General features: G+C 40.2%; 2 protein-coding genes across 3 annotated transcripts in view; both read left to right on the forward strand.

Annotated features, from left to right (window-relative positions):
* The first annotated feature begins 1058 nt into the window (after positions 1–1058).
* Positions 1059–27291, forward strand: part of RABGAP1L (RAB GTPase activating protein 1 like) — a 425164-nt gene continuing 398931 nt past the window's right edge. Inside the window, exons 1-2 of one of the 2 annotated variants that reach the window (XM_070397213.1) lie at positions 1059–1189; positions 2013–2068. The gene's annotated coding sequence lies outside the window, so the exon portion shown is untranslated. The remainder of the gene's footprint in view (positions 1190–2012; positions 2069–27291) is intronic. The other variant, XM_070397212.1, reaches the window with a different exon arrangement.
* LOC138996151 (Golgi-associated RAB2 interactor protein 6-like) lies at positions 22478–23155 on the forward strand. Its single transcript, XM_070397107.1, has one exon. The coding sequence runs from the start codon at positions 22478–22480 to the stop codon at positions 23153–23155; it is 678 nt and encodes a 225-aa protein (XP_070253208.1).

The raw sequence follows: 27291 nt of genomic DNA on the forward strand, positions 1-27291 counted from the left end.
TGAGAGAGAAACATCAATCAGCTGCCTCCTGCACACTCCCTACTGGGGATGTGCCCTCAACCAAGGTACATGCCCTTGACTGGAATCGAACCTGGGACCCTTGAGTCTGCAGGGCTGACGCTCTATCCACTGAGCCGAATTGGCCAGGGCTGGAGTACTTTCTATGAGTTGTGCACTATGCTAGGCTTTGTGGAAGACGCAAAAACGGATGAAGCAGGTTCTCCAGGATTTCCTAGGGGGATAAAATTTTGCACAGATTTACCCAGATAAGGTTGAATATTAGGTGCCACAAACATAGAAACAAAGTGCAAAGGAAATCGGGAACATTTACAGGTCATTTCTGGCTGCAGGATCCAGGAAGGAGGAAGTCCACACAGTTCAAGGATCAACGCTCTTTTTTTGATACAATATTTGTAGAGGAAAAGAGTTGGTTATTTTATCTCTACCTCGTTTGTACACCCCAATTTATTACCCCAACGGATAAAGAGGTGCACATGAGGGCACGTTTTCTTCTTCTTATAAACACCAAGCAGTGCTTAGCGCTCTCCTGCTCAACCCCGTGGGTTATTTCTCTCTCCAGTCTCCCCGAGTCCCACATGACCGACTAACAAGGGAGCGTTTCATGAGCTCGTGACACCGTGCAAGAGACACAGACAAGAGTTCGCATTCTTTGAGGAGGACTGGACATTAACCAAAGTATGGAAACCAGGTTTACGAGCAAGAAAACCATCGTCCCCAACTCAGAATTCTCCAACAACTCGGTACCGCTGCTGTGGCGTCCCTGGGGGGGGAGGGGGGTGTTCCCGAGGGCGGCGAGCCCCTCTCGCCCCTTCCCGGGTCCCCACTCCAACAGCCCAGGTCCTGCTGGTCCTCCAGCCCCCCGCCCGGCAGCCCCGCGGCCAGGCCAGGGCCGCGCGCCGCCGCCGCCGCCGCCGCCGCCGCCCTCGGGAGCGCGCGCGCCGCTCCCGATGGGCCGACGTGCGCGTCCCCGATGCACCTCCCCCGCGGCCCGCTCCCTCCTCGCCTCTTCCTGCCAGCGGCCTCTCCCCCGCCCTCTCGCTCCCTCCGCCTCCCGCGGCTCCGGCTGCCGCGGAGTGAACGGGACCGGCCCGGCCGCAGAGCGCGGGCGGCGGCGGGGACGCGGCGCCTGGCAGAGTTGTGGCGGCCCTGCCCGCGGAGACAGGAGGAGGTGAGGCGGTCGCGGCTGCCTGAGGGGCCGGCGGGCGGCCGGGCGGCCAGGGGCGGCGGGCCGGGCGGGGGTGTTGGCGCCGGGGCTGAGCTGAGGGAGGAGGGTCGAGGAGGGGGGTCGGGCCGGGCCGCGCTGCGCTGAGAGGGGACCTCGGGAGGAGGGCACGGGGCGCGCTCGGGACGGTCGATCGCCGCCCGGACTGCGAGGTTCTCCGGGGTGGCGGCTCCTCGCGGCCGGGGCGGGCGGGGTGGGCGCCCCTCACCTGGGGGCGGGTGGCCGCCGGGGCGCTCGGCCCCGGCCGTGCCCTCCTGACATTGCCTTCGCCTCCGCGGTGGCCGCCGCCGGGGTCGCCGCCGCCGCAGCAGTCCCGCGGCGCCGGGTGGGGTGTTTTCTTGCCCACACTCGGGTTTCTTTCCGTTCGTGACCGGGTCGCGCCCTCGCACTCCCCCGTCTCCGCCCGGCACTCGCTCGCCTCGGCTCGGCTCGGCTGTGGAGTCCTGTGGTTTTGCCGCGTGGGACGGGCTGCGTCCTGGGCAGATGTCCACCTGCGAGGAACGCCCGGCGCGGACGGACCGTCCGCCTGGCCCGACAGTCGCCCCGTCCAGGTCGTGGGTGCTGAGTCCCGAGAGTCGGCCGAGTCCAAGTTTCTGGGACGGGCGAGGGCTTCGCACCGGTCGCCACGGTGCAGGGCGGGCAGCCGTGGGTCCGCGTGTGGACGGGGGCGCGAGGGGACCGCGCCGACCGGGTTTCTGACCCCAGGTGCTGGGTATGCCCCCTTGTACCTCGCGGGGAGGCTGATCTTGGAAAACGTACCCCGATTTAGGTGGTCCGTGGCGGAATTGAGGGTTTCATGAAAGTGAAGGGAACCGCCAGTCTCAGGTAGGGAGAACTTCTGCTTGCCTGACGGATTTCAGTGCTGTTTGGAAACTGATCTCAAGGCCTGCAGGTTCAATACATGTGCATTTCCTTGTGCATCCACGGCGGGAGGAGGTGCGCGGTTGGTTGCTTGTTACGATTCTGGAAACACAATTGCATGAAAGCCTTCTGACTTTTCTCAGACTCGTGTTTTTATATTTGGTTTCTGCTGTACTTTGGAAGGTATCCAGTACTAGGACAGCAGGAGATACAAACATGAAGTCTGCTTGCGGTCAAATGGGGAGTGGATTTTGCCCATGGAAAATATTGGTCCACGAGCTGGTAGCCCTGGAGAACTGGCCTGTAGTGATTCATTGTCTCAATAGAGAGTCCCGTATGAAACTGATGATGAAATTGCAGAGGGGAAAGACAAGATGAATTTCATATATACATTATCATAAAATTGTATTAAGTGCTCACCTGCTTGGGGAGTTTAGTTGAGACTCTGAGTTAGACTGGTGTCGGTATTAAATCGGTTCAAAATGGGCTCTTTTAAAAAATTTTTTTAAAAAATTTATTTCAGAAAGGAAGGGAGAGGGAGAGAGTGAGAAACATAAATGTTGAGAGAGAATCATTGATGGGCTGCCTCCTGCGCGCACCATACAGGGGATCCAGGCCATAACCTGGGCATGTGCTCCGACCTGGAATCGAACTGTGACCTCCAGGTTCTTAGGTCAAGGCTCAATCACTGAGCCCCGCCCAGCCGGGCTGTGCTCTTATGTTATGTCTTAATAAGTCATCTGGGAAGAATTGGATGTCATTGGGCAGTGATTAACATGTGAACATATTATATGGCCTACATTGTATGCTAGAAAGCTAGAAACAGGTAGTAGGTCCCAGTGCTACTGGGGCATATAGTGAATAGACCTAAAAAGATGTGACTATAAATGTATGAAGCTTTTTTTGGGCCTGAGTTATTTGATGCCAATTTGTATATATTATAGTTGAGATAGTCTGAGAATTGTTATTCCTTTGCTACTTGTTGCATGATTTATATCATTTTCTTTTCATTCTAGTAGTTATTATGATATTTTTTATTTGAATGACAGACTTTTATTAGGCATGTGAAGCAGGAGTTTTCATATTTCAGCTCATTGATTCTAAATTTATGACTTCTAAAATTTGTATTTAAAAAATTGTTTTTGCCTTAATCCATTCTGAATTTGTTGAATTCTTGTATATTTATTTGAACTCAGATGAAACAGCTTTAAAGCTGAAAGCATTTTTATCCATTCTTTTGGAGTAGTCAAAAGAAGGAATTCTGTTGTGCTGAGTAAAAATATTATGAGTGGGAGATAGCCAGGCTTGTAGAGATTAACTTTGAAGAGAGTAGTAGCAAACATTTTTTTTTTTTTTGTATTTAGGGTCTGCATTCTAGCTTGCCATTGTCTTGAAGTGGTGTGGGGATGATTATGGCTGGATAGAGGGTGTTTGGAGAATAAAATAGATTAGCCTATGGGATTCCCATGATCAGAGTTTTTTGCTATGTCCCACAAATTTTTTAAGAAAGATAGTTTTATTGATTTCAGAAAGGAAAGGAGAAGGAGAGGGAGCTAGAAACATCAATGATGAGAGAGAATCATTGATTGACTGCCTCCTGCATGCCTCACACTGGGGATTGAGCCCACAACCCAGGCATGTGCCCTGACCAGGAATCAAACCATGAGCTCCTGGTTCATAGGTCGATGCTCAACCACTGAGCCACGCAGGCTGGGCAACATACTCAATTTTTAAGGAGAGCATTAATATTCTCAGCATGGAGACTTGATTTGACTCTTGGCTTTTCAGAGTGGGGAGTGATTTTCACTTTATGGTCAATGGACCTTAATAAGGAAGATGGGATTAAGCAGAACTTGTATCTCAACATTCTCCTTTTCATACTTCATTTACTTTCCATATTGTACTCATTCAGCAGATAGGATGCCATCATTGTTTTGAGTATAGTAAGTTTGTGCTCATGCTGACTCCTTTCTGACATTTTGGGGGGAATTTTTTGGTGTAATTTTTGGGGATTTTCCTGGGAAACTTTTAGGCATATATTCAGTTGATTTGGAGTTAGATTTGGGCTAAGATTTGAAATTCTGAGCCTATATTTGAAATTCTGAGCCTTCTTGTTTTCTAAATAGTCTTAAAAATAGAAAACACGATTCTTTATAAACACTCATGAACAATCTGGTTACAGATTTTGTAGTGATAGACATAGTACAGCCAAAAATATATTCAAGAAACTTTTCCTCTCTTTGCCCAGTTTAGAAAGCTTAAATAAGAAGTAAGAAAATAAAGTATTTTTTTGAATAAAAGCCTGATTTTCCCAGACTACGAAGTCTAACAACTGTTTGCTGTGGTATTTTCCCCCTTGCCTATTCCAAATTCAGTAAATACTACCTGTCTTTAGTTCATGGCAAAAACTTAATTCCAGGAGGGAATTCTTAGTGATGGAGGTCTCATTGCGGGATGCAAGTTTATGCTGGGGAATTTGGCTTGGAAATGTTAAGTATGGAAACTTACTTTATTACAATATTGGTATTCTCTGTACCCAGGTTCTCCGAGGGGTGGGGGCGTGGCACAAACATCACAATATTTGGATTTTTGTTTTCAAACTATAGGTTTTCTCTTCCTTTCCCCCTCTTCCCTCAACCCTTTGCTAAATGAGCCTTTGCTACTTGTGGGAATATATTGTGTCCCTCAGGTGTGTGGGGCTGAACAAAGGCTGAGAATCTTGGTCCTTTGCTGATACTTCCTAAGTCAAATTTCCACTCCCTATAATTTGGCTGTGTTACTTTCATTTTTGCAGAGAAATACAAATTGTGGTGAAGAGACTACAGATGTACCCAAGAGTAAGATTTATTGCATTGTGTAGTACATGTGGAAGAGACTAGGTGATTGTTTAGCTGAATATTTATTAAATTGTTTTGATTGTGACTTATAGTAAGAAATACATATACCCTGATTCAACACATGCTCACAAAGTTGAAAGAGAAGTTTGGCAAAACAATACTTATCTTTTTAGGACCTTGCTAGAGCTGGCTCATCATACTGGTTTGCAAGTCAGTTATGCATTTCTCTTCCTACTTAGTCCATGTTCAGTGACATTATGTTGGTAGCTTGAAATCAGCCATGGTGGCAGTATTTACACCAGGGGAATCAGCTAATGGTATATTTTAGGGCTTTTTCCACTCTGTATAGCCACTGTTAAACATTTATAGCACTCTACTGCCTACAACACACCTTGATATTTTCTATTTAATTTTACTTAAAAAAATCTAGGTTTTGACCCCTTAATTTGTTTTACAGCCAGTCGATGTAGCAGCTTACAGTGGTTTAGTCCACCTGTTTACTTTGCAGATATACATGCTAAAAGACTAAAGTTGAAGGTTATATAGTTAGTTGTTAACAAAGCCAGGTCCCTGGACTCCTAATCTGGAGTTGTTTCTAGTGGACTTCTCTTCTGTCTTAACCCAAGCTCTTCATGTAGCTCAGTTGAAGGGCCTCATACTTGTATGTGCAAGACACTGCATTAAGCACTTTGAATAGAGATGCTTAAGGCATGAACCTTGACCCCGAGGCCTTTGTGCTCTTGTGGGGGGTTAAATATGGAAGCAAAGATAATGTAAGGCAAAAAGTATTGTGTAGTAAAGAAATATAGATAAGGTACTACAAGAGTTTAGTGCAGTGGTTCTCAAACTTGGCTGCACATCAGAATCACCTGAGAATCTTTTTTAAATCCTGATTTCTGGGCCTCATCCTACGGAAATTCTGTTTCTTTGTTATGGGATGGGGCCACAACATTAGTAACAAAGAAACAGAATTTCCGGAGGATGAGGCCCAGAAATCAGGATTTTAAAAATATTCCCAGGTGATTCTAATGTGCAGCCAAGGTTGAGAACCACTGGTTTAGTGAGAGGAGGGAGAGATTACTTTTATTTGAAGGACAAAGGAAATGATGACGTTTACACCATGCTTTGAAGAATGGATAGGATTTGGACATGTTGAAATAAGATAAATAGTATAGAGAGAAAGGCCTTTCTGGGCCAGGGTGATCAAAAGGCATAAAGGGAAAGAGCTAGGCAAGAAAGAGTCAGCACCAGATGGTGAAGAGCCTTGAATGCCAGTGCCCCTTTCTGCTTTTCAGTTTACCTTTCATTTTTGTTTCTGGAGTCACCCAGTACTTCTTTTTTCGTTGTTGTTAATCCTCACCCGAGGATATTTTTCCATTGATTTTTAGAGAGAGTGGAAGAGAGAGGGAAGGACAGAGAGAAACATTGAAGTGAGAGAGAGACACTTGGTTGCCTCCTGCATGCACCCTGACCAGGGCTGGGGAATCAAGCCACAACTGGTACATGCCCTTGACTGGAATTGAACCCGGGACCCTTCAGTCTGCAGGATGATGCTCTATCCACTGAGCCAAACCAGCTAGGACCACCCAGTACTTCTTTTTTTTTTTTTTATTTATTTTTTATTTTTTTTTTATTTTTTTTTTTAAATCTTTATTGTTCAGATTATTACATTTGTTCCTCTTTTTTCCCCCCATAACTCCCCTCCTTCCAGCTCCCACCCCACCCTCCACCCTACACCCAGTACTTCTTAACATTAAATAAACTTAATATGCTGTGCTCCTGATTAGAATATGACCCAAAGAACACTCAGGTATCTATTCTTAGAGTAAAAGCCGAAGGGAAAAGTATGTGTTAGGGAAACAACGTTAAGTTTACAGTCCTAAAATTGTTGCAAAGGGAAAAATATTTTTATTTTTTTTGTAAGGAGATACCATTATTTTTTGTTTTGCCAAATAGACAACGTCAAATTGGCTGTAGCAGAGCAGGAAACTGTTTTGAAAGTCTTTTCAAAGTGCCCTCTAAAACGTGTTTTCTAAATAACTGGGACTTAATTTTTGGAGGCAGGTCTGGTTCGGACAGAAAGGCATTTTATATAGATGCTCAGCTGAGCTGACTAGCTTTCAGAATTTAGGGCAGCAAGGCCGGGTATTTCACACCACAGCCAGCTGTGGGAGGGATTGATAGATTTTTTTCACTCAAAGAAGTTCCTTGGATTTCAGCATTTATGTGTGTGACAGCCTGTATGACAGGATGTTTTGAAGTCTTAGATGGAGCTTGCCTTGTTCCACAGTGGAATTAGGTGCCTGGAAATGAAGATAAATGGCCTCAAGTTGTGTCTGTTAATCAAAATGAGGTACTGGTGGCAGTTCTCAAGGTTTTCTGTCTGCTGATGATTTCACACTTATTGCTTCTAATTAAAATGATGTACAGTCAATATGAAGAAGCTTTAGTTCTCTTTGACCCACTTGTTCTATAAAGGTAAAACCACTTTTAGACTGTTGCCCAGGTAACAACACATACAGAGACTGTTGGAAACACATACAGTGTGTGGAAAATTTTGGTAATCTTGGTAATGAAGTTGCTATAGTAAATAGCTACTTGGTTTGTAAAAAAAAAAAAGGAAAAAAAAAGCCAGTTGACTTCTGAATGGCCGACAAAGAATCTTCAGGATAAGCTTTGGTTCCATAGTAAGTATGAATAGTGTCTTGTATATACTGTGTTCCTCATTTATTTAAGCTTCTGATACGTAAAGTATATATATTGTCCTGTCATTTTAGGAAGTTTCAGCAGTTTCATCTGAACTGCTCCACAAGACAGCACACCCCAAGTAGCATGATAAAAGTTCAGATGCTACCTGCCTGATACCTCCCACCAGTTGAATGGACTAGCTAATCATGTCAGCACAGTCTTTTTTTTTATTGTTTTTTTTTGGTGGGGGGAGGGCAGGGAGGAAGACGTGTTAGGCTTTACAAATTGAGTTTATTAGAATCCTTCCAAATTTTCTACCATCATTTTTTTTTTTGTGGTACAAAATGTGATGTTGATGTCCTTAACTTAAACTATGCAAAATTTTTTAAAGATATACACATATACATAGATGTGTCTATGTGTATGTGTACACACAGACACTCCTATTAGTTGTTGGAATTTGTGGTGAAAATACAGTTTACCTGGCAAATATCTAAAAACAAATGTCTAGCTCTTTGAAGACTGTCATGTTAAATAGTTACAAATATGAAAGTAATGCATACCCAAAAGGATTTTTTATATGCCCAATTTCCAAGAAAGGGGCACATTTTAAAAGGCAAATGTAGAACTCATTCACGTACCAGTGAAGGATTTCTCAGCCTCTCCTCTACCCCACGTATACACTTGTATTCTGCCCTCAATTATTAGCAGTAATGCAAGTTGCAGTACTTTAAAATCAGACTTCGGTTACAGAAGATGCAAATAACAAACACTATTTTTAGAAAAAATATAAACCCGTGTTTTTCAGTTTTTAAGGTTTAAGAGACAAATAACACTAGTTTTGATAAACCATGTAGAGTATTTATTCCGTGCTTCAAGATGTGGTTGTCATTTTGAGGCCCTCTGCTAAGAGCATTATGTAAATGCAAACGGTTGTTAAAGTGGTAATTAGGTATTTGCTTGAGTAGTTTGTTTCTCTGTAGTAAATTTATCTTGGTATGACACTTTGAATAGATTATACGTTAGTGAAACCGTCAACCATTAAAGGGAGCCTTTACATATACTGGCAACAGTTGGTTTCTTAGATTATTTTACTGTAATTTTGTTATCTCAGCGGCGATTTGCCATCATATCTCATTCATTTATTGTTTTAGTTCCACAAACCTCTTTTGTCTTGAATCATATTCTTTCATTTTAAAACTTCCTCTCATATTTTAATGGCCATGTTTGGACTAATGTTTTGATTTGCCTTTGTCTTAGTCTTTTTGTGTTAACAAAGATATGTTACTGCCTATCAAGTTGGTACTGAATTGTAATTCAGTTAATGTCTTCTTTCTTCCATCCATTTCCCCCCTTCAATAGTCTAGAATAGATTCTAACACTAACCCAAAGTTCCTGGTAGTTAATGGGAAAATTGGATATTATTATTCAAATCCTAGGACCACCTATTTGCCAGTACTAATGAACCTATAGAATTTTTATGCAGCTTGCACAACCGATTTGGCTCAGTGGATAGAGCATTGGCCTGTGGATCAAAGGGTCCTGAGTTCGATTCCAGCCAAAGGCATGTAATTTGGTTGCAGGCTCCTCCCCGGCCCAGGCCCTGGAAGGGGTACGTGCAGGAGGCAACAAATCGATGTGTTTATCTCACATCGATGTTTCTCTCTGTCTTTTCCACTCTCTCTAAAAGATCAATGGAAAAATATCATCAGGTGAGGATTAATAAAAACAAACAAAAAGTGTCAGGAATTATTCCTAGGCAAATCAGGCTTATTAAAAAAAAAGAGTTATGCAGCTTAATTTTCACTAATGAATCTTGGCCTCTAAGTTTTTTTTTTTTTTTTTTTTTAAATTTTGGCCTGCATTTTGTATTTCTTGTCAACATTGTCAATAGTTCTGATAGATGAAACAGGTTTCTCCTGTTGCACTTGGTTTCACAAACACTAAAATAGCAATCTCTATCATTTGAAGATATCAGATAGTTTTAAAAGATAATGTAATAATAGTAGGTTAGGGAAGCCTGTTTGTTTAGCAATTAATGTGATACTTCCCATTTTGCATATACATCTCAGTATGTTTGTATGTGAATCATAGTAAAACTTTATTATGTTCCACTGAGAATTCACTTTCCTAAGGAAGCGCTTTAGCAAATTTGTGCTTTTGAGAATTGGGTTTGGAAGAGGATGACAATAGTAGATTTTGGAAATTTTGATTGGCCAAGAGGTGTCAGGGTGTGTGTGTGTGTGTGTGTGTGTGTGTGTGTAAAGAAAAATAGTCATTAAGCTGCAAATAACTAAAAACATTTTGATTTTGTAGAAGACAATGTAGGTAAAACAGGACTTCTTGATGTAGTGCTGCTATGAAATTCAGAGAGAATAAGGGATTTACCACAGTTTTTTCTTTTTGCATAATTAATAATAACTAACATTTATTGAGTTAGTTATAAGATAATGCACATTACCTAGTTAATCTTCACAATAACTGTGTGAGGTAGGAGCTATTATACTATTTCCAGTTTTCAGCTGAGGAAACATTTGGTTTAGAGTTCATTCACTTGCTTAAAATCAGAGTTCTTAAGAAGCAGGTCTCTTTTGCTCCTAAATCTTCCTATACTGTACTAGTAGTGACTCTCAAGTCCTACTCTATATTGATGGTTCTTTATATGGGGATGATGAGACTTGCCTTGTCTGTTTCATAGGGTGGTTATGAGGGTGAAAAAGGTAAGGTTTACAAGATATCACCTATAAATGTGCCCGATGTTTTCATTTTACTGGATAGTTTTGAGAAACCAAAGAAATCTTTGAACTAGATAAGCTAGATTACATATATTATTTTGTAATCACTAATGGCATAAAATAAGTCAAACAAATGAGTATTTGAAAGGCTACACTGCAAAGTAGAAGACATATTTTGTGTGAGTCCAGAGGATCAGTGAGTAAATGCTAAAGGAAGGCAGGAAGGTTGTGGTGTATTGAGTAAAAGTGGGTTGGATGATTCCTAGTGATCTGAATTCTCTCTACAATGAGTAGCATATGTAAATAACATTAGGTGACCTTGAAGATCCTTCCAGCATTAAGAATCTATGAGTCTTTGTACTGGGTGACTTTTCTTCTATTCTGATACCTCAAAATAGCTAGATAGACCCAAGGTAACATTTTAATTTAGATGGGATTATCAGCAGGCACCATTCATTAAATGTCAATTTTTTTGAACGTAGATTGAACAAACGTGGGAAAGGTATAGTTATGTATTTTTGCTCCCCCACAATAGAAAAATATGTTTTTGAGGATGTGGTGGGTAGAACAACTTAAGAATAGGTTGTCACATGTTTGTACTTAATACTTTTCTTATGAGTGTCCCTTAAATTTAGATTTCCTGAGTGTATATTTTCAGGTAAAAGTTAATATCACGATGAGTATGAAAGGTCATTTTTTGTTGTATGGAGTGTTATAGCTCTATGGCTCTTTATACAGTTCGTTTCATTCTCTGACATTGTTTTATTTACATGGAAAAGCATGAATTCAGTATGAGAGAAGCAGAGATAAGAGGCTGTTGAGCCGACAGTCATATTGGAGAAACATAAAAAAAAGGGGAGTGTAGCAAGGATGGGGCAGCATAGGATGTGTCATATAGGAAAGCTTCAGAGGGTTATGCATCCTGGTTTGAGGTTTCAGGTATGGCTGCCTGGAGTATCTAAATCGACCTGCAGATTTTATGGAATACTAGACATAGTTCAGCACAGTATTTGCTATATAACATTAGTGAGAGATTATTTGCTTATATATAAGATATTAGAATTAGGGTTCTTGACCATTTGGATATCAGCTATTTTTAGAGAGTGTGGACCAGGTCATTTTTCTGTTCTGAATGGTTTATTATAGCATCATCTTGAAAGCCTTTACTTAGACTGTAGACTATTAGAAATCTCTCATGTGTGTTTTCAGAGCATCCTATGTTGTGATACTAATAACATTGTCTTGTAACTTGTCTGTTTTTGTATTAGATAATAGGGCTCTGAAATTGGTGTGCTGTACATTGGAATCTTGGCTCTGTATGGCATCAGGAAGTTATTTGTAAAGTGGGGATAATAGTACTCACTACATAGGGTTGTTTATCTTGAATAAGTTAAAATAAAGAGGAGACATAGCACAGTTCTTGGCACATAAATTCTCATAAATGTTTTCTCCTTTTCTTGTTGTGTTTGGTACTTAGTAGTACTTTCAGTCATACTTTAAAAAAAACATTTTTATTGATTTCAGAGAGAGGAAAGGAGAGGGGAGAGAGACAGAAACACTGATGATGAGAGAGAAACATCGATCGGCTTCCTCCTGTACCCCACCCCACTGGGGATCAAGCCTGCAACCTGGGCATGTACCCTAACCTGGAATCGAACCGTGACCTTCTTGTTTATGGGTTGACATTCAACCACTGAGCCACACCGGCTGGGCTCAGTCATACTTTCTATAAAAAAATCTTTATTGTTGAGATTATTACAGATGTCCCTCTTTTTTCCCCCCATTACTCCTTCCAACCAGTTCCTGCCCTGCCCCAGGCCTTGCCACCCTATTGTCTGTGTCCATAGGTAATGCATATATGCATATAAGATCTTTGTTTAATTTCTTCCTGCCCCCCACCCCCCTTCTCTCTGAGAATCATCAGTCTGTTCCATTTTCATGCCTTTGATTCTATTTTATTCAGCAGTTTGTTTTGTTCATTAGATTTCTTAATTCCTTTATTTTATTTTTTAAAAATATATTTTATTGATTTTTTACAGAGAGGAAGGGAGTGATAGAGAGTTAGAAACATCGATGGGAGAGAAACATCGATCAGCTGCCTCTTGCACACCTCCTACTGGGGATGTGCCCGCAACCAAGGTACATGCCCTTGGCCGGAATTGAACCCGGGACCTTTCAGTCCACAGGCTGATGCTCTATCCACTGAGCCAAACCGGTTAGGGCTTAATTCCTTTATTTTGATTTTTAAATTCAATTGTTGATAGGTATGTATTTGTTGCCATTTTGTTGTTCATATTTTTGATCTTTTTCTTTTTCTTCTTCTTCCTCTTTTTAAAGAATACCCTTCAACATTTCATATAATACTGGTTTGGTGGTGATGAACTCCTTTAGCTTTTTCTTGTTTGTGAAGCTCTTTATTCGGTGAAGACCTTCAATTCTGAATGATAGCTTTGCTTGGTAGAGTAATCTTGGTTGTAGGTCCTTATTGTTCATCACTTTGAATATTTCTTGCCACTCCCTTCTGGCCTGTATAGTTTCTGTTGAGAAATCAGCTGACAGTCATATGGGCATTCCCTTGTAGGTAACTAACTGCTTTTCTCTTGCTGCTTTTAAGATTCTCTCTTTGTCTCTAGCCCTTGGCATTTTTAATTATGACGTGTCTTGGTGTGGTCCTCTTTGGGTTTCTCTTGTTTGGGACTCTCTGTGCTTCCCTGGACTTGTAAGTCTATTTCTTTCACCAGGTAGGGGACATTTTCTGTCATAATTTCTTCAAATAGGTTTTCAATATCTTGCTCTCTTCTTCTGGCACCCACATATTATGAATGTTGGTATGCTTGAAGTTGTCCCAGAGGCTCCTTACTCTGTCTTCATATTTTTGGGTTCATTTTTCTTTTTGCTCTTCTGGCTGGATGTTTTTGTGCTTCCTTATATTTCAAATCATTGATTTGATTCTCAAAATCCTCTACTCTACTGTTGAATCCCAGAATATTATTCTTTATTTCAGTAAGTGTATGCTTAATTTCTGACTGGTCCTTTTCAGTTTTTTTGGAGGTTTCTAGAAGATTCTTGAGTAATTTTTAACCATGGTTTTGAACTCTGTATCCGTTAGTTTGCTTTTTCCATTTCTTTGTCTCCGCATTTTGGCTGCTTCTCTGTGTTTGCTTCTATGTTTCCTTGAGTTGGTAGAGTGGCTTTGTGTAGTTGGTATTCTATAGGGCCCAGTGGCTCAGCCTCCCCAGTCACTTGATCTGGGAGCTCTAGGTGCACCCCTCCTATGTGGGCTGAGAGCACAGTCTTATTGTAGTTGAGACTTGATTGCTGTTGGTGTCACTGGGAGGAACTGACCTCCAGGCCAATTAGCTGTAAGGACCAGCTGCGACTACAGTAGCTGTGATGCAGGAGACACCCCTATGAAGCAGGACTTGCTTCAGTGGGGCTTTGGTGCTCACTGAGTCTGTCCCTTGAGTGGGTCTCTGATGGATGTGTAGAGTTGTAATCTGGTATGGTCTGATATTGACCACTGGGTATACTGGCTCTTGGGTCTCCAGGGAGGTGCAAAGTTAGCCACTGCCTGGGGTGACCAAGCAGGAGCTACAGAGAGATCTGTAACTTCCTCCTATTGGTATTGGGTTTGCAAATGCTCAGGTAAGGCCCAGCTGTGAAGCAAGGCAAGCTGGTGCTAGTGCTGGGTCTTGGACCTTTTATTGACAGGTTTGGGGCTCCCTGACCCAGCTGCAGCTTGTTTGAGAGATTTTACCCTGAGCAAGGGAGGAAATTCATATGCAAAAGCCACTGAACACATCTTGGTTGGGGTTATAAATTGGATGAGGCAGGGTCTTAGGGAATCACCTGGATGGGACGAACAGACATGGCTGCCAGTTAGCCCTGTGACCAGGGAGGTCCCAGCATAGGAACAATGATTCCTGCGAGCACCTCCATCTGGGGAAAAGCCGCTCCTGAGTTCCTGTCCTGATGCCAGACAATCCAGTTCCTCCTTGTATGTGTCTTTGTTCCCCAGAGTCTTGCCCTGGTGCTGGAGCTCAGAGGAAGCAGGATCTTTTAAGTTCAATTCGTGGTGCTGGCCTTTTAAGAGGAACAGCTGGGTCTCCAGCAGCCTCTGTATCACTAAGCCCCAATCCCTACTGGTTTTTACAATCCGTAGTTCTTACTGCCCATAGGGACTTCTTTTCCCAGCTCTGGAACCCTGGGCTGGTGTTCTGGTGTGGGGTTGGGACACCTTGCTCCTCGGGCGGTCTCCACAGGGATAATCTCCCTCCCAGTTAAAAAAATGGCACACGTTTCATGTCTCCGCACCTCTTATCAGTCTCAGTGTGCTTTCTTCTTTACTTCTCTAGTTGTAGGACTTCCATTCATCCAGCTTTCCAGTAGTTATGGGTGATGGTTGTTCTGTATTTTAGTTGTAATTTTGATGTGGTTATGGGAGGTCATGAGTATAGGCGTTTACCTACTCCGCCATCTTCAAATCTCTCCTCAGTCATATTTTTAAAGTGAATTTGTAAACTATGTTAGAACTGAATTAGATCTATCAATAGCCTTATTACATTAAATATATTAAAATGTATAATAACTAATATATAAAAATATAGGCTTTGAGCTAGATGGCAGCAAATTATTTGTTCTGCAAATTAGATTACCAGCCTGAAAAACCTTTTCCAGCCTGTGTCAAGCTTGTAATTGTTATGATGGCAGTGGTTTCAAGTAGGTGGAAAAGATTGTAGTTTCTTTTCTTGGACTTGCTGATTTCCAACCTTGTTCACTTGTTTTGGTAGCTATGTCTCTTACTGCCATCATGTTGGCCTTTTTGTGATGGGATTGTTATTGATCTATTTTGTGGAGTGGAAGAACCCTAAATCTGACAGACTTACTGGCTGTGTTACTTTAGGTAAGTAATCTTACTTCTGGCTTAAATATGTCTGTAAAATGAAAGTAATAATACCTCATGACTATGAAATTTAAGAAATAAAACAAGTGCGGCTGATGTGGTTCAGTGGTTAAATGTCAACCTATGAACCAGGAGGTCACAGTTTGATTCGGGCTCGGTCCCCAGTAGGGGGCATGCAAGAGACAGCTGATCAATGATTCTCTCTCATCTTGATGTTTCTATTCTCTCTCCCTCTCCCTTCCTCTCTGAAACCAATAAAAATACAGGATATTAAAAAAAAAAATGAGTGCGTGGTGCATAGAAAGTGCTCCACACATGGTTGGTATTCTCAGCCCTATTATGAAGCCAGAATCCTCAGTATTTCTTGTTTATTAGTAACTTTAATTGACAGCAGCAAACCAAGAAATAGGGTCGGGGAGAACTGGATGATCTGGGGAATGATGGCAGAGAATCATGCTCTTGACCTCAAATGGATGGGGAGGGCCTGTGGCTTTATTGAAGGCTTACAGGTGGAACCAGATTGGATCAGATGTGTCATAACAACTACATTCTGGCGTAAAACCTGATAAACCAGATGGATTTTTAAAAATTATTATTAAAAGCCTTATAATACTAAGCTACATAGTACTTGACTAGAGATTTTTTTTCCCATTGTGCTGAGTCCAATTTATTTAAAGCTTATGGACTGTCAAATTGTTTTGTGATAGTGTGTTAAGACATTTCAAGGAGTGAAGTACTTTTCTTCCCCTTTAATGCCACAAACTGTTGAGATCTATACTGCTGCTCCTGCTGGTGAGATCTGCTATTTCATTACATGTCTACTGTTAGTAAGGCACTGTGTTAGGTGCTGCGGAGGAATGTAAAGAAATATAAGGACCATGTCTTTCAGAAACTTGACTGTAGTGGGGAAAGTAATATATACATGTATTAATAATAACCGATTTTTAAAAAGCAGAATTATTGACTAAAACAAACTTAGTCTCTAAGCCCAATGTCCCTAGTATAATTTGTTTAAAGATAAATAGTTTTGCTGGAAAAAAAAATCTTAGGTTGTTGTGTATGCTGGTGTGAAAAATTAATAGAAAAGTTGGAAACTGAAGTTTTTGACTAATGTTAATCTTTCATCTTATTTGAAAATATTATAATTATCTTGTCCTAATTCCTTCACGGATAACTTCTGAGGGTTTAAAAAATTATCTATAAATATTAAAATGTCTTTACTTTGATACCTTCCAATGTGATCATTGAACAGTTGGTTGCCCTAGCCGGTTTGGCTCAATGGATAGTGTCAGCCCATGGACTGAAGGTTCCTGGGTTCAATTCCCATTAAGGGCATCTACCTCGGTTGCAGGCTCAATCTGGCCCTGTTTGGGGTGTGTGCGGCAGGCAACTAATGAATGTGTCTTTCTGACATCAAAGTTTCTCTCTCTCTGTCTCTCCCCCTCCCTTCAACTTTCTCTAAAAATCAATGGGAAAATATTCTCTGGTGATGAGTAACAACAACAAAAAGTTGGTTAATTATTCTATGCATCATTCCAAAGTACATTAAATTAAAACATCATGATTTAGATATTTTCCTATGACAGTATTTTGTCTTAATTTGTATACTGCTTAAAAAATGTAGTGCCATATTTATTATTAAATTTGTTTGTAATATCTTTTAAATAAGTATAAAAGCTGTGGCTTGACTAATACGTACTTGGATATAAGAGAATCTCTAATTAGAATGCTCGCTCCGTAATCTCTCCTGGATTTCTGTTAATTAAGATAAATTTCTTTGGCATATTCCAGTACTAGATTGCTGACTTCTTGTTATTCAGATCTCAGCTCTTCTCATATTCCCTGAATCTTTCCCAAGCCACCCAGTCTGAAGTGGTCTCTTGATCATCTAGGCTTACTCTGCTGCATTGCTTACTCCCTCCCTTCCTTTTTTCTTTCCATCCTCCAGTAGCATGTAAGCTCTTTGAGAGCTCTCTGTTTCATTTCTGTTACCTCTAGAGCTTCAAATAAAGCACTCATAATGTTTTGATTATATAATGAAGCAGAAATTGTTGCCCCTAACTAGCTTTAAGCCTTTCTTGAAAATTATTTCACTTTATCATCGCTTGGTTTCTTCTTCTGCAAAATGGGTGGAGGATGGAAGAGGAAAGAGATTGAATTAAGTTATCTCTAAATCCCTGCCATTTAAAGGCCTCTTAGCTTGATGCGAATTTTGAGTTCTATTCAAATGGAGGTGATGAATTTGTGTTCAACTAAATTCGTTTCTTACTCTGTCTTCTCTAGAAACCAGTAGTGCATATTTATATTTGCACAATTACTGACAGCATTGGAGAGTCAACTCTGATTGCAGAATCAGATTTCTTGTTGTATCTGGATTATTAAAGAGATTTGCAACTGGATTTCTGTTAGTTAAGATAAATTTCTTTGGCATATTCCAGTACTAGGTTGAATTGACCTTTTTTGGCATTTACTCTAAATATCAGGAAATTTGCCCTGACCGGTTTGGCTCAGTGGATAGAGCGTCGACCTGCGGACTGAAGGGTTCCAGGTTCGATTCCAGTCAAGGGCATGTGCCTTGGTTGCGGGCACGTCCCCAGTAGGGGGCGTGCAGGAGGCAGCTGATCGATGTTTCTCTCTCATTGATGTTTCTGACTCTATCCCTCTCCCTTCCTCTCTGTAAAAAAAAAAAAATCAATAAAATATATTAAAAAAAATAAATATCAGGAAATTTGAGTTACATCAACTTTTAAATTATTTTAAATTATGAGTGTAATGATTTATATGAAATAAAACTTGAAGTAGTATTCATATAAATAAAATGAGAGTTTATATAAAAAGTGATGCTTGTAGTAATTTTGGAAGGCAGTGGGGATTGTAGACATAAACTATAGTTTTTTGTTTGGTCCATGTGGCTAGAATTTTAGACAGTTGGTCCTTTCATTCTTTACTTGGGAAGCTTCATTATTGTAATGAACAAAAACATTTTTGAAATGGGTAAAGGAAATAAGCAGACAGTTGATAGCAGAGGAAATACAACTCATAGATGAATGTTAGATCTTATCAGTATTCAAATAAATGTTATTAAAGCAAAATGAAATATTATTTTATACCTATTTTAAATTTTTTGAAAATAGTAATATGTAATGCTGGTTAGATTTTAGTAATGGAAGCATTTGTAAATATTGCTAGTGAATTATAATTTGGCATATATATTTTGAATTGTTAGACTGTTCATAACCTTGTAATAAACCTTTGATTTAGTAATTTCACTTCTGAGACTATCCTAAATAACTACGCAAAAAAAGGAAAAGGTAAAAAACAAGTCTGTGCAGAATACTCAGAGCATATTATTTATAGTAGCAGCATATCAGAATTGACTTAAATTTCCATTACTAGGAGACTTTAAGTTATGATATATCTATTCTGAGAACCATTATGTAACATGAAAATAATCACAAAGACTATATTACCATAAATAGGATAAATGCCTATAGCATAAATATGCCTATTAAGGAAGGGTATATATAACCATTTAAAGAAAAAGATGAGGAATGCACTAAAATGCTGATTGTATTGTATTTAAGCCTTTCTTGAAAATTATTTCACTTTATCATTGCTTGGTTTCTTCTTCTGCAAAATGGGTGGAGGATGGAAGAGGAAAGAGATTGAATTAAGTTATCTCTAAATCCCTGCCATTTAAAGGCCTCTTAGCTTGATGCGAATTTTGAGTTCTATTCAAATGGAGGTGATGAATTTGTATTGGTATGATAGGGTTATGGATTTTTTTTCTTTTTCTAAATTTAAGTAACTTTTATAATGAAAAAATGCATAAATCAGATTTTACTCTTGTGTTTTTAGTAAAACTGTGGTTGCCAAATTTAGCTAATAAAAGCACACATAATATTTGGAACATACATACACTAAAAATTGAAATTCAAAGTTAAACTGGGTATCCTGTGTTTGTCTGACAATTCTAATTGGGTTATAATTGAATGTTGTTGAGAAATGTTGGAATACTGCTTCTCAAATAATTCTAACTATTGTTTTTAATTACTCTTATAGTCTAATTTTATTTTAGGACTAATATTTGGGTGAGGCTCAAAGGAAATATTCTCCAGTATTTGGCAAGAGTAATTTGGAAATCTTATTGCTTCATGAAAACGTTAATATTGGAGGCTGCCTGTTTACTAGGTGTATCAGTTAATAATGCAGATTTTTTTCAATAGAGTTACACATATGTTGATATATGGACTTTGTTGTACATTTCTTATGTCCATTTTAATCTACAGTACATCTCCCCACATTATCCTTTTTCTTTTCATGATACCTAATCAATTGTTCTGTATAATCTGCATTTTGAATTTATCTGATTTTTTTCATTGTTTTCTATTTCCTGTAAGCTGAAAGATAGATCTAAAGATTTGTTTAAATTAAAAACATTTTTGGGCGCCAGCATTTATGGTTGATGCTGTGTATATCATAATGCATTATATCTGGAATCACAGATGTGATTGTCCTACTCTTAGTGGTGCTGAGATTGATCAGTGAGTAAAGCGGTGACAAATCTAATCATTCTATTATAAAGTTTATTTTTTCCCTTATAAGCAACATGTCATCTGTGGTACAGTGTTTTGACTCTAAGTACAATATTGTGTTTTTAAAAAAATATATTCTTTATTGATTTCAGAGAGGAAGGGATAGAACATTAATGATGAGAGAGAATCATTGATTGGCTGCCTCCTGCATGCCCCTCACTGGGGATCAATCCCACAGCCCAAGCATGTGCCCTGACTGGGGATTGAACCGTGATCTCCTGGTTCATAGGTTGATGCTCAATCACTGAGCCATGCCAGTTGGGCAGTACCATATGATTTTGATAATTGTTATTTAGGGTAGTGTGGTTGCCTAAATGCCATCAGTAGGGTTGTTATGAGTCGTAAACATTTGTCATTTATTTGCTTTCAGCATTTGAACCTTTTCCTGCATTTGGCAAACCCTTCAATTTGTGAGTCAGTGCCTTCCTTTCACTAGAAAAGCTAAAAATGTTAGATGCTTTATTACCAGCCCCCTTTTTATCTCAGACATGGATAGGTTCCATCAGTATAATATGCCTACCTCCAATTTTGGACCAGAAGCTAGTCATATTGAAGAAGATGGTACTGCACAAAATCCACTCTGGTGATGGGTGGTAGCAGTAGTCATTCTTGTTTAGTTTTAGAAGCATCAGAAACAGCGGTTCTAAGTGTGGCATCCATCCAGTGTCTAGACTGTTGGTTGTGCAAGCTATGACATCTGGGCACAGACACTGGGCAGGTTGAGACATACTCTTAGGTTTATTCTTGGCTATGTGGCCTTTAAAAGTTTAGTTCCTTGCTGTTCTGGAGATACTTTTTAAAAAAAATCATTTTTTTTTTTTTGCTTAGGTTTTTCTTCTTAATAACTAATAACTCCAAGAGAGACACTTTGAAGGAATAATTTAGATTGGGGGATCCAGTGTCTTCCTAGGTCCTCCTTAAATCTACAGTTACATTTGTCTACCCCTTCTTAGTTTTTAAAAGTCATCGTATATTTATATTCTCATTTCTTGTTCTTTGAGATGTAGTTTGTTATCGATTGTCAACTCTTAGCAATACTCAATGCTTTTTTGAGGTGGGAGAATTTTGAAGAGTTTATTAATTAATAGCATCTATTGCACTGACTGAATTTTGGCCATGTGCATTTGTTAAAATTTTAATTAAAAACTTTTCAAGTGGCCACATAACTTATGCCAATACATGGTCTTTGAAGTCTCCATCATCCTTTCCAACCTTTTCACATTTCTTCTCTCCTCCTTACATCTCATCCTTGCATCAGTTCTATAAATGTTGAAAAAACCCTCATAGTAGTTCTTCACTCTATTGGAAAACATATTCGCTGCACCTGCTCCTTCCTTTTGATCTGGCTGCTTCTTGCACACCTTTTACATCTTGGGTTAGACATTACTACTTGTACATAACTTCTCTTTCTTGACTGGTCAGCCAGGTTAAGGTCCTTGGTCACATACTCTCATCAGCCCTGCAGCATTTGCTTTGCAGCTGTGATGAGTTATTTAGAACACTTTCTGTTATAAGTGAGAAACCCAACTCAAAAAGGAAAAAAGAGAATTAGTGTCTCCTATTATAGAAAAGCCCAAGTTTTGGGTCTGATTCGGGTATGGCTGCATTCAGAAACAAGTTTCTATTCCGTTTTGTTACCTTCATGCTCAGATTTCACATGGCAGTCTTCACGAGTTCTAGGTTTCCATCCTCTCAAGTTCAAATCTAATGGTAATAGAAACTATAAAAACATGAAGGCTTTATATCCTAGCATGTCTTTTTGAAGACTGGGTCAGCAATGCTAAATTAGGAGAGGCAAGCTGAAACCCTAGAACAAGGCTGTTATATACCTGATATATGAAATATTGAGAGAAAAACCTTTTATTGAAAAATAAAAGCAAAATTTACCTTACATATCAGTTGAATGCCAGTTTAACTTAATAAACTCTTATTGCAGTTTAGTTATTTGTTCCCTTGTAGGCAACAAATAGCAAACTCAAGTCTTTCCAGAAAAAAATGAAGCAGCTCAATAATTGAATTTTTGAGAAAGCAGTTTATAGACAGTTACAACCAAATGCAGATTTGAGAAGGATAGGAGATTCTTAGGAACACTTTCCCTGTTAAACCTTTATGTACATTCTTAAATTCAAACTTGGAGACTGAAGTTAATGTTTCATAGAAATTCACTGATAACTATAAAAGAAAACATTAAGCAAAAGCTCAAAAATACATTCAGTTCTTATAAAGCCTTAAGTATTTGTCACCTCTTAGTATCACCTTTACAGATTAAAGCAAGACAGGGACTGCTAATCACATATCATTGCCTCTGGTAGCTGCATGAAAACAAGTGTTCTTGAAGAAGCATACCTGTGTTACGCTAGCAAAACACATAAGAATTTGGTACTTTCCTTGCCCTTGTCGGGTGGCTGTTTGCAGGAAGACGCTGTCCCTTCCTGCGGGGGCAGCTGTGGGGATGAGGACACAGTGCTGTGTGTGACAGCTGGCTGCAGGTCATAATCAATAGCAAAAGCTTAAAGGTGGCCCGTGGGGTGGAGGGTTGGGGTTGGGGGGGCTGTGGTTCAGACTCAGGAAGAGGTTGGGGAGAGGACATGCAGCAGTCTCAATGAAGGACCGACATGGGTAGCAACACAACGCTCTGGCAGGGCAGTGCCCAGAGCAGCCATGTGCTGCACATGTTCCATGGCTCCACGGGGAAGCTGCAGCGGCAGCTGTGCAAGGGCGCATTTACCATGTTCAAGCGCATTCCTATGTTTGAGAGTGACTTCATCCAGATCAGCAAAAGAGGAGAAGTGATTGATGTGCACAACAGTATGCAAGTGGTTACTGTGGGCATTGCATATACCAGCCCCAGCCTCACAATACCTGACGTCATGCTGCTGGCACGACCAGCTGTCAGCTGTGCAGTCTATGCCAGACATGATCAACACACCCAAGGAAGGGGACTTAAGTCAGCGAAGACCTTGGAACTGACCAGGCTTCTTCCTTTGAAGTTTGTAAAGTTGTCTGTTTACAGTCATGAGAAAAAACAGCTCCACTTGAAGCTTGCCACTGGCCGCTCTTTTTACCTACAATTATGCTCCCCTTCAGATGCAAAAGAAGATGTGTTTGCATACTGGGAAAACCTGGTGTTGTTCCTGAGACCACCAGAGGATGCTTATAGCGGTACCCGAGTTGTACCCGCTTGGGACTCGTTGGGCATACCTGTGTTGGAGGCAGAGGACAGGAAGAGCCCAGGAGTAAGTTTTTGCAGAGACTCTCAGAGAGGGGCTCGAGTGCTTCTAGAGAGCAACTGAAGGCTCCCAGGCTGCTCTCTTAGGCTGCCTGGGGAAACTGCATGTGGAAGGACTCAGGCCAGTAGAACCACTATGTGGAGGCCTTGCTACATTTGGGAGGTCCCGAGTGCATCCAACATACCTTAGACCCTGTACCTGATGTTGTAATGCCGTCGACAGCATTCTGACTGTCCAGTCTGTTCTGAAACACTTACATACTGCTGTGGACTCAGGCAGTCTGATCTGCTGTGGGACATTTTTAACTATGAGAAAGCTCTTTCTTTATTTGAGCCATGAACTGATATTTGCATAAATCAGTGGCATTGCAGCATGCATTGCACACAGGTGCACAGTTTGTTAGTAGCTCTCAGAATGTAGGATGGACATAGCTTTTGACTAGTGGTTCCCCTTTAGGAATCTGTTTGGCAGAAATTATAAAACAAGTATATAAAGCAGTGATGGTGAACCTTTTGAGCTCGGTGTGTCAGCATTTTGAAAAACCCTAACTTAACTCTGGTGCCGTGTCACATATAGAAATTTTTTGATATTTGCAACCATAGTAAAACAAAGACTTATATTTTTGATATTTATTTTATATATTTAAATGCCATTTAACAAAGAAAAATCAACCAAAAAAATGAGTTCGCGTGTGTCATAGGTTCACCATCACTGATATAAAGTAAAAGTGTGAGGATGCTCACTGGTGAATCACACTAGTAATCTCCCTGGCACTGAAATTGTCCAACTTCAGCTGGTCCACAGGTATTCTCAACACTTCTTTCTGGTCACACGGACAATTTGGGGTCCCTTTCTCACAACTCCCAGCACATAGGAATCCACATTGGTTTCTGGCTCCACCATCTAGTTGCCTTTACTGATGTTGCTTCACGGTACCCTGTACCTTTGAGGAAAGTTAAAGTCTGAGTGTGCCAATAGCCCTCAAAGCTCTCAGGTTTCCCAAATAGCTAATTATTTCTACTCCTGCCCCTATGTTTATCCTTCTGGGCAGGTTTGAAAACAAAACTCCCATGTTTGTCCCCCTAGATCTACCTGAATCTCCCTTCTCCAACAATCCCATGGAACCAAAAGGCTTAAGCTTTCCTCAAATCCTATCAGTTGGAGGAGGACCCTCCTTTCCACTTACGTAATATTTTATATGCATGGTGGCCAGAGCTACAGTATTTTATGCTGAAAGATAGAATAATAGATTTTTTAAAAATTCATTTTTTCTGGATTACTTTGTACTTTTGCAAATATGGTCTTGCTAAAGAGGTTATGCAAGTCAGCTTTAAGACTCAAAGCGGGAAGGAGGGGAATGGGGACATCTGTAAGAGTGTCAATAATAAAAAAACGTTAAAAAATAAGACTCAGAGCAGGGTCAATGTCCCCTTTCTTCTAGGAAATCAGTAAATATTTGAGGACACGGATTTTCTGTGAAGATTAGCTGATAAAAAGCAGGCCAAGTCCTTAGCACTGTGTTCACCACATAGTGATCACAGTGCTGTGATTTCTGCTATGTTGGCTGCTATGATTGCTGTGGTATTTCAAGGACATTAAAGGGGAACTTCCCAATCATTTGTTAGAAGTAAAAATTTCAGGGAATGCCTTTAAATATTATTTTGGATCTTGACTTTCTCAGAATTGTGTAATCTTTTCTCTCAGACCTTCCCTTTCTCTTCTCTATAAAAGCTCTTTGGATTTCAGTGCATTCCTCTGAACATATCCTGCACCCGCGCACTCGCCCCCTGGGCCCTCTGCTTTTATCCACACCCTGTATTTTCCCTGTGCTTATTTCCCTCTATATTCCCTCTGCATATGTATATTCCTTGTGCATACTTTTTCTCTTTGCAAGCACTCTCTTAATCTGAACAACCAGAAGCTGAGCTGGAGATGAATAGTCTGCACTCAAGGAAGATAAATCATTTAGAGATGTTAATTGAGAGAAGTTCAGATAAAGTGCATTGGCAATTCAAGTAGGAAGAAATCATTTGTAGTAGGAGATGATGAAAGAGGTAGCTGTTGAGCTGAGTTTTGAAGGATTACAGCATCTAGATGTGTCCAGCTGAGAGAGGAAGGGTGCTTTATTATTTTTTTCTTCAAAAGAAACAATTTAAAAGCAGCTCAATTGTGAGTGCATGTTTGAGTGACAGCTACTTTTATTTATTTATTTTTAAAAAATATGTTTTATCGATTTTTTACAAAGAGAAAGGGAGAGGGATAGAGTTAGGTTGCCTTTGACTGGAATTGAACCTGGGACCCTTCTGTTCGCAGGCCGACACTATCCACTGAGCCAAACTGGTTAGGGCAAGTGACAACTACTTTTTTTTTCTTTTTTCTTTTCAAGGCCACCAAAAATTTGGTTGCCTCCCCCCAAAAAAAATTGGGAGAGAGAGAACATGTGACAGCTACTTTTAATCTGTGTGAGCCAAAAGGAAGGGTACTTAGGTAAAGGGAACAACATGACCCTAAAGGTAGGATGTTGGATATGTATATGGGGCTATTTACTCTATTAGAAATTAAAATTTAAAATGCTTATTAGTTAAAAATAACAGTAATAAAGGCATTGCATGTTAACTTAAATAACATTTTAAAGAAAAGTAACTATCTCTGAAACAAAACAATTTAGTGAGACGACAACATCATTATACATTTGGCAAATCCCCTTAATGTCTACCTTATTAGGAGACAGACTCTCATTTCTGCTATTGCATTCACTCTGCTGTAGTATGTTGTTTGAGTTAAAGTGTATGAAGAGCAGCTGGCCATTACCCTTTACCTTTAATCACCACTCATCTGGGGCCTGGATAGAAGCTGAGAGTGTAGGCATTTGAAGGTCTCCTCCAAGCGCATACTGTTTAACTGGAATTAATAAGATAAAAAATGAATATGAATATTTTTTGGGATTTGAGGTGAGACTAGTAGGCATTAGATAAATAGGAGAAAATAGAAAGGCTTTACAGTTGAAGCCATATAGTACAAGTTATGGAAAATTGCACTTATCAAGATCAAAAGATTGGACAGTTACTAAGAATTCAAGAGGTAGAACAAAAGTAAAGATGACTACCTTAAACTGGGATCTGATAAAGTCTCAAGGATAATATAAGACACTGGGACAATTAGTTGGCCAGTAATGCTGGGGAAGAATGTAGCTAGCCATTTATTAAGTGCTTTCCATATGTCAGTTACTGATCTAAGTGTACTATGTGTATTCATGCATTTAATCTGCAAATAACTCTAGAACGTTGGTATTATTATCATTATCATTATTTTACATGTCTGAAATCTGAGGCACAGAGAAATCATGTTACCCACCGGAGATTACACAATTAGTAAGTTGTAGAATTGGAATTTAAACTAAGGCAGTTGGGTTACAAGACCTGTGCTTTTATGGAGCATTCTAAGTGCCCCTTAAATATTAATAAAATTATATAAGGAGGATGGTAGTAGTTTAAAAAAGAATCTTAACACAAAACAGAGGATTTTGAACTTGATATAGGAGACTCTCAGTTAATGTTGGCTTTTTTTTTTCAATTGAGTTGATTTAAGAAGTAAAATAGATTGAGTGCCACTGTTGTTATGTGTCATTGATTATGGTGAGGATATAAGGATGAGTGTGGCAGGGCTTGGTAATTGTCCCTCAATAGCTGTCTTTCCTTTCTTCTGAATTAATAGCATTTTCAGCTGGCCTCATGGTCATCCTATATAATAAAAGGCTAATATGCAAATTGTCCCCTCGGGGGTTCCACCGACTGGGAGTTCGACTGCTCACTATGATGTGTGCTGACCACTGGGGGCAGTGCGGAATGAAGGAAGGCCCCAGCTGGCAGCTGGGGGTAGATGGGCCCTGATGCTGGCCAGGCCTGGGACCCTACCCGTGAACGAATTTCACGCACTGGGCCTCTAGTCCATAATAAAGACTATATTCACCAGCCTTTCTTGAAAGCTGGAGTGGCCACATAATTAAGTTCAGGCCATTGGGATGTGAGTGAACCTTTGCTTGTCAGAGCTTGTTGGAACTTGGCTGAAATGATTGGTGGTATACATTCTTTGTCCTCTTTTTTTTCTTTTGGTTTGGTATTTCTTCATTGTTATTGCCTGGGCAGTGCCAAAGGGAAAGAGAATAAAATCTTTTTGAAATGGAAATTCTTATAAAGAAG

Source organism: Myotis yumanensis, unplaced genomic scaffold, assembly GCF_028538775.1.
Source record: "Myotis yumanensis isolate MYYU_CA2020_CCGP unplaced genomic scaffold, mMyoYum1.0.hap1 SCAF_17, whole genome shotgun sequence".
Classification (NCBI taxonomy): domain Eukaryota; kingdom Metazoa; phylum Chordata; class Mammalia; order Chiroptera; family Vespertilionidae; genus Myotis; species Myotis yumanensis.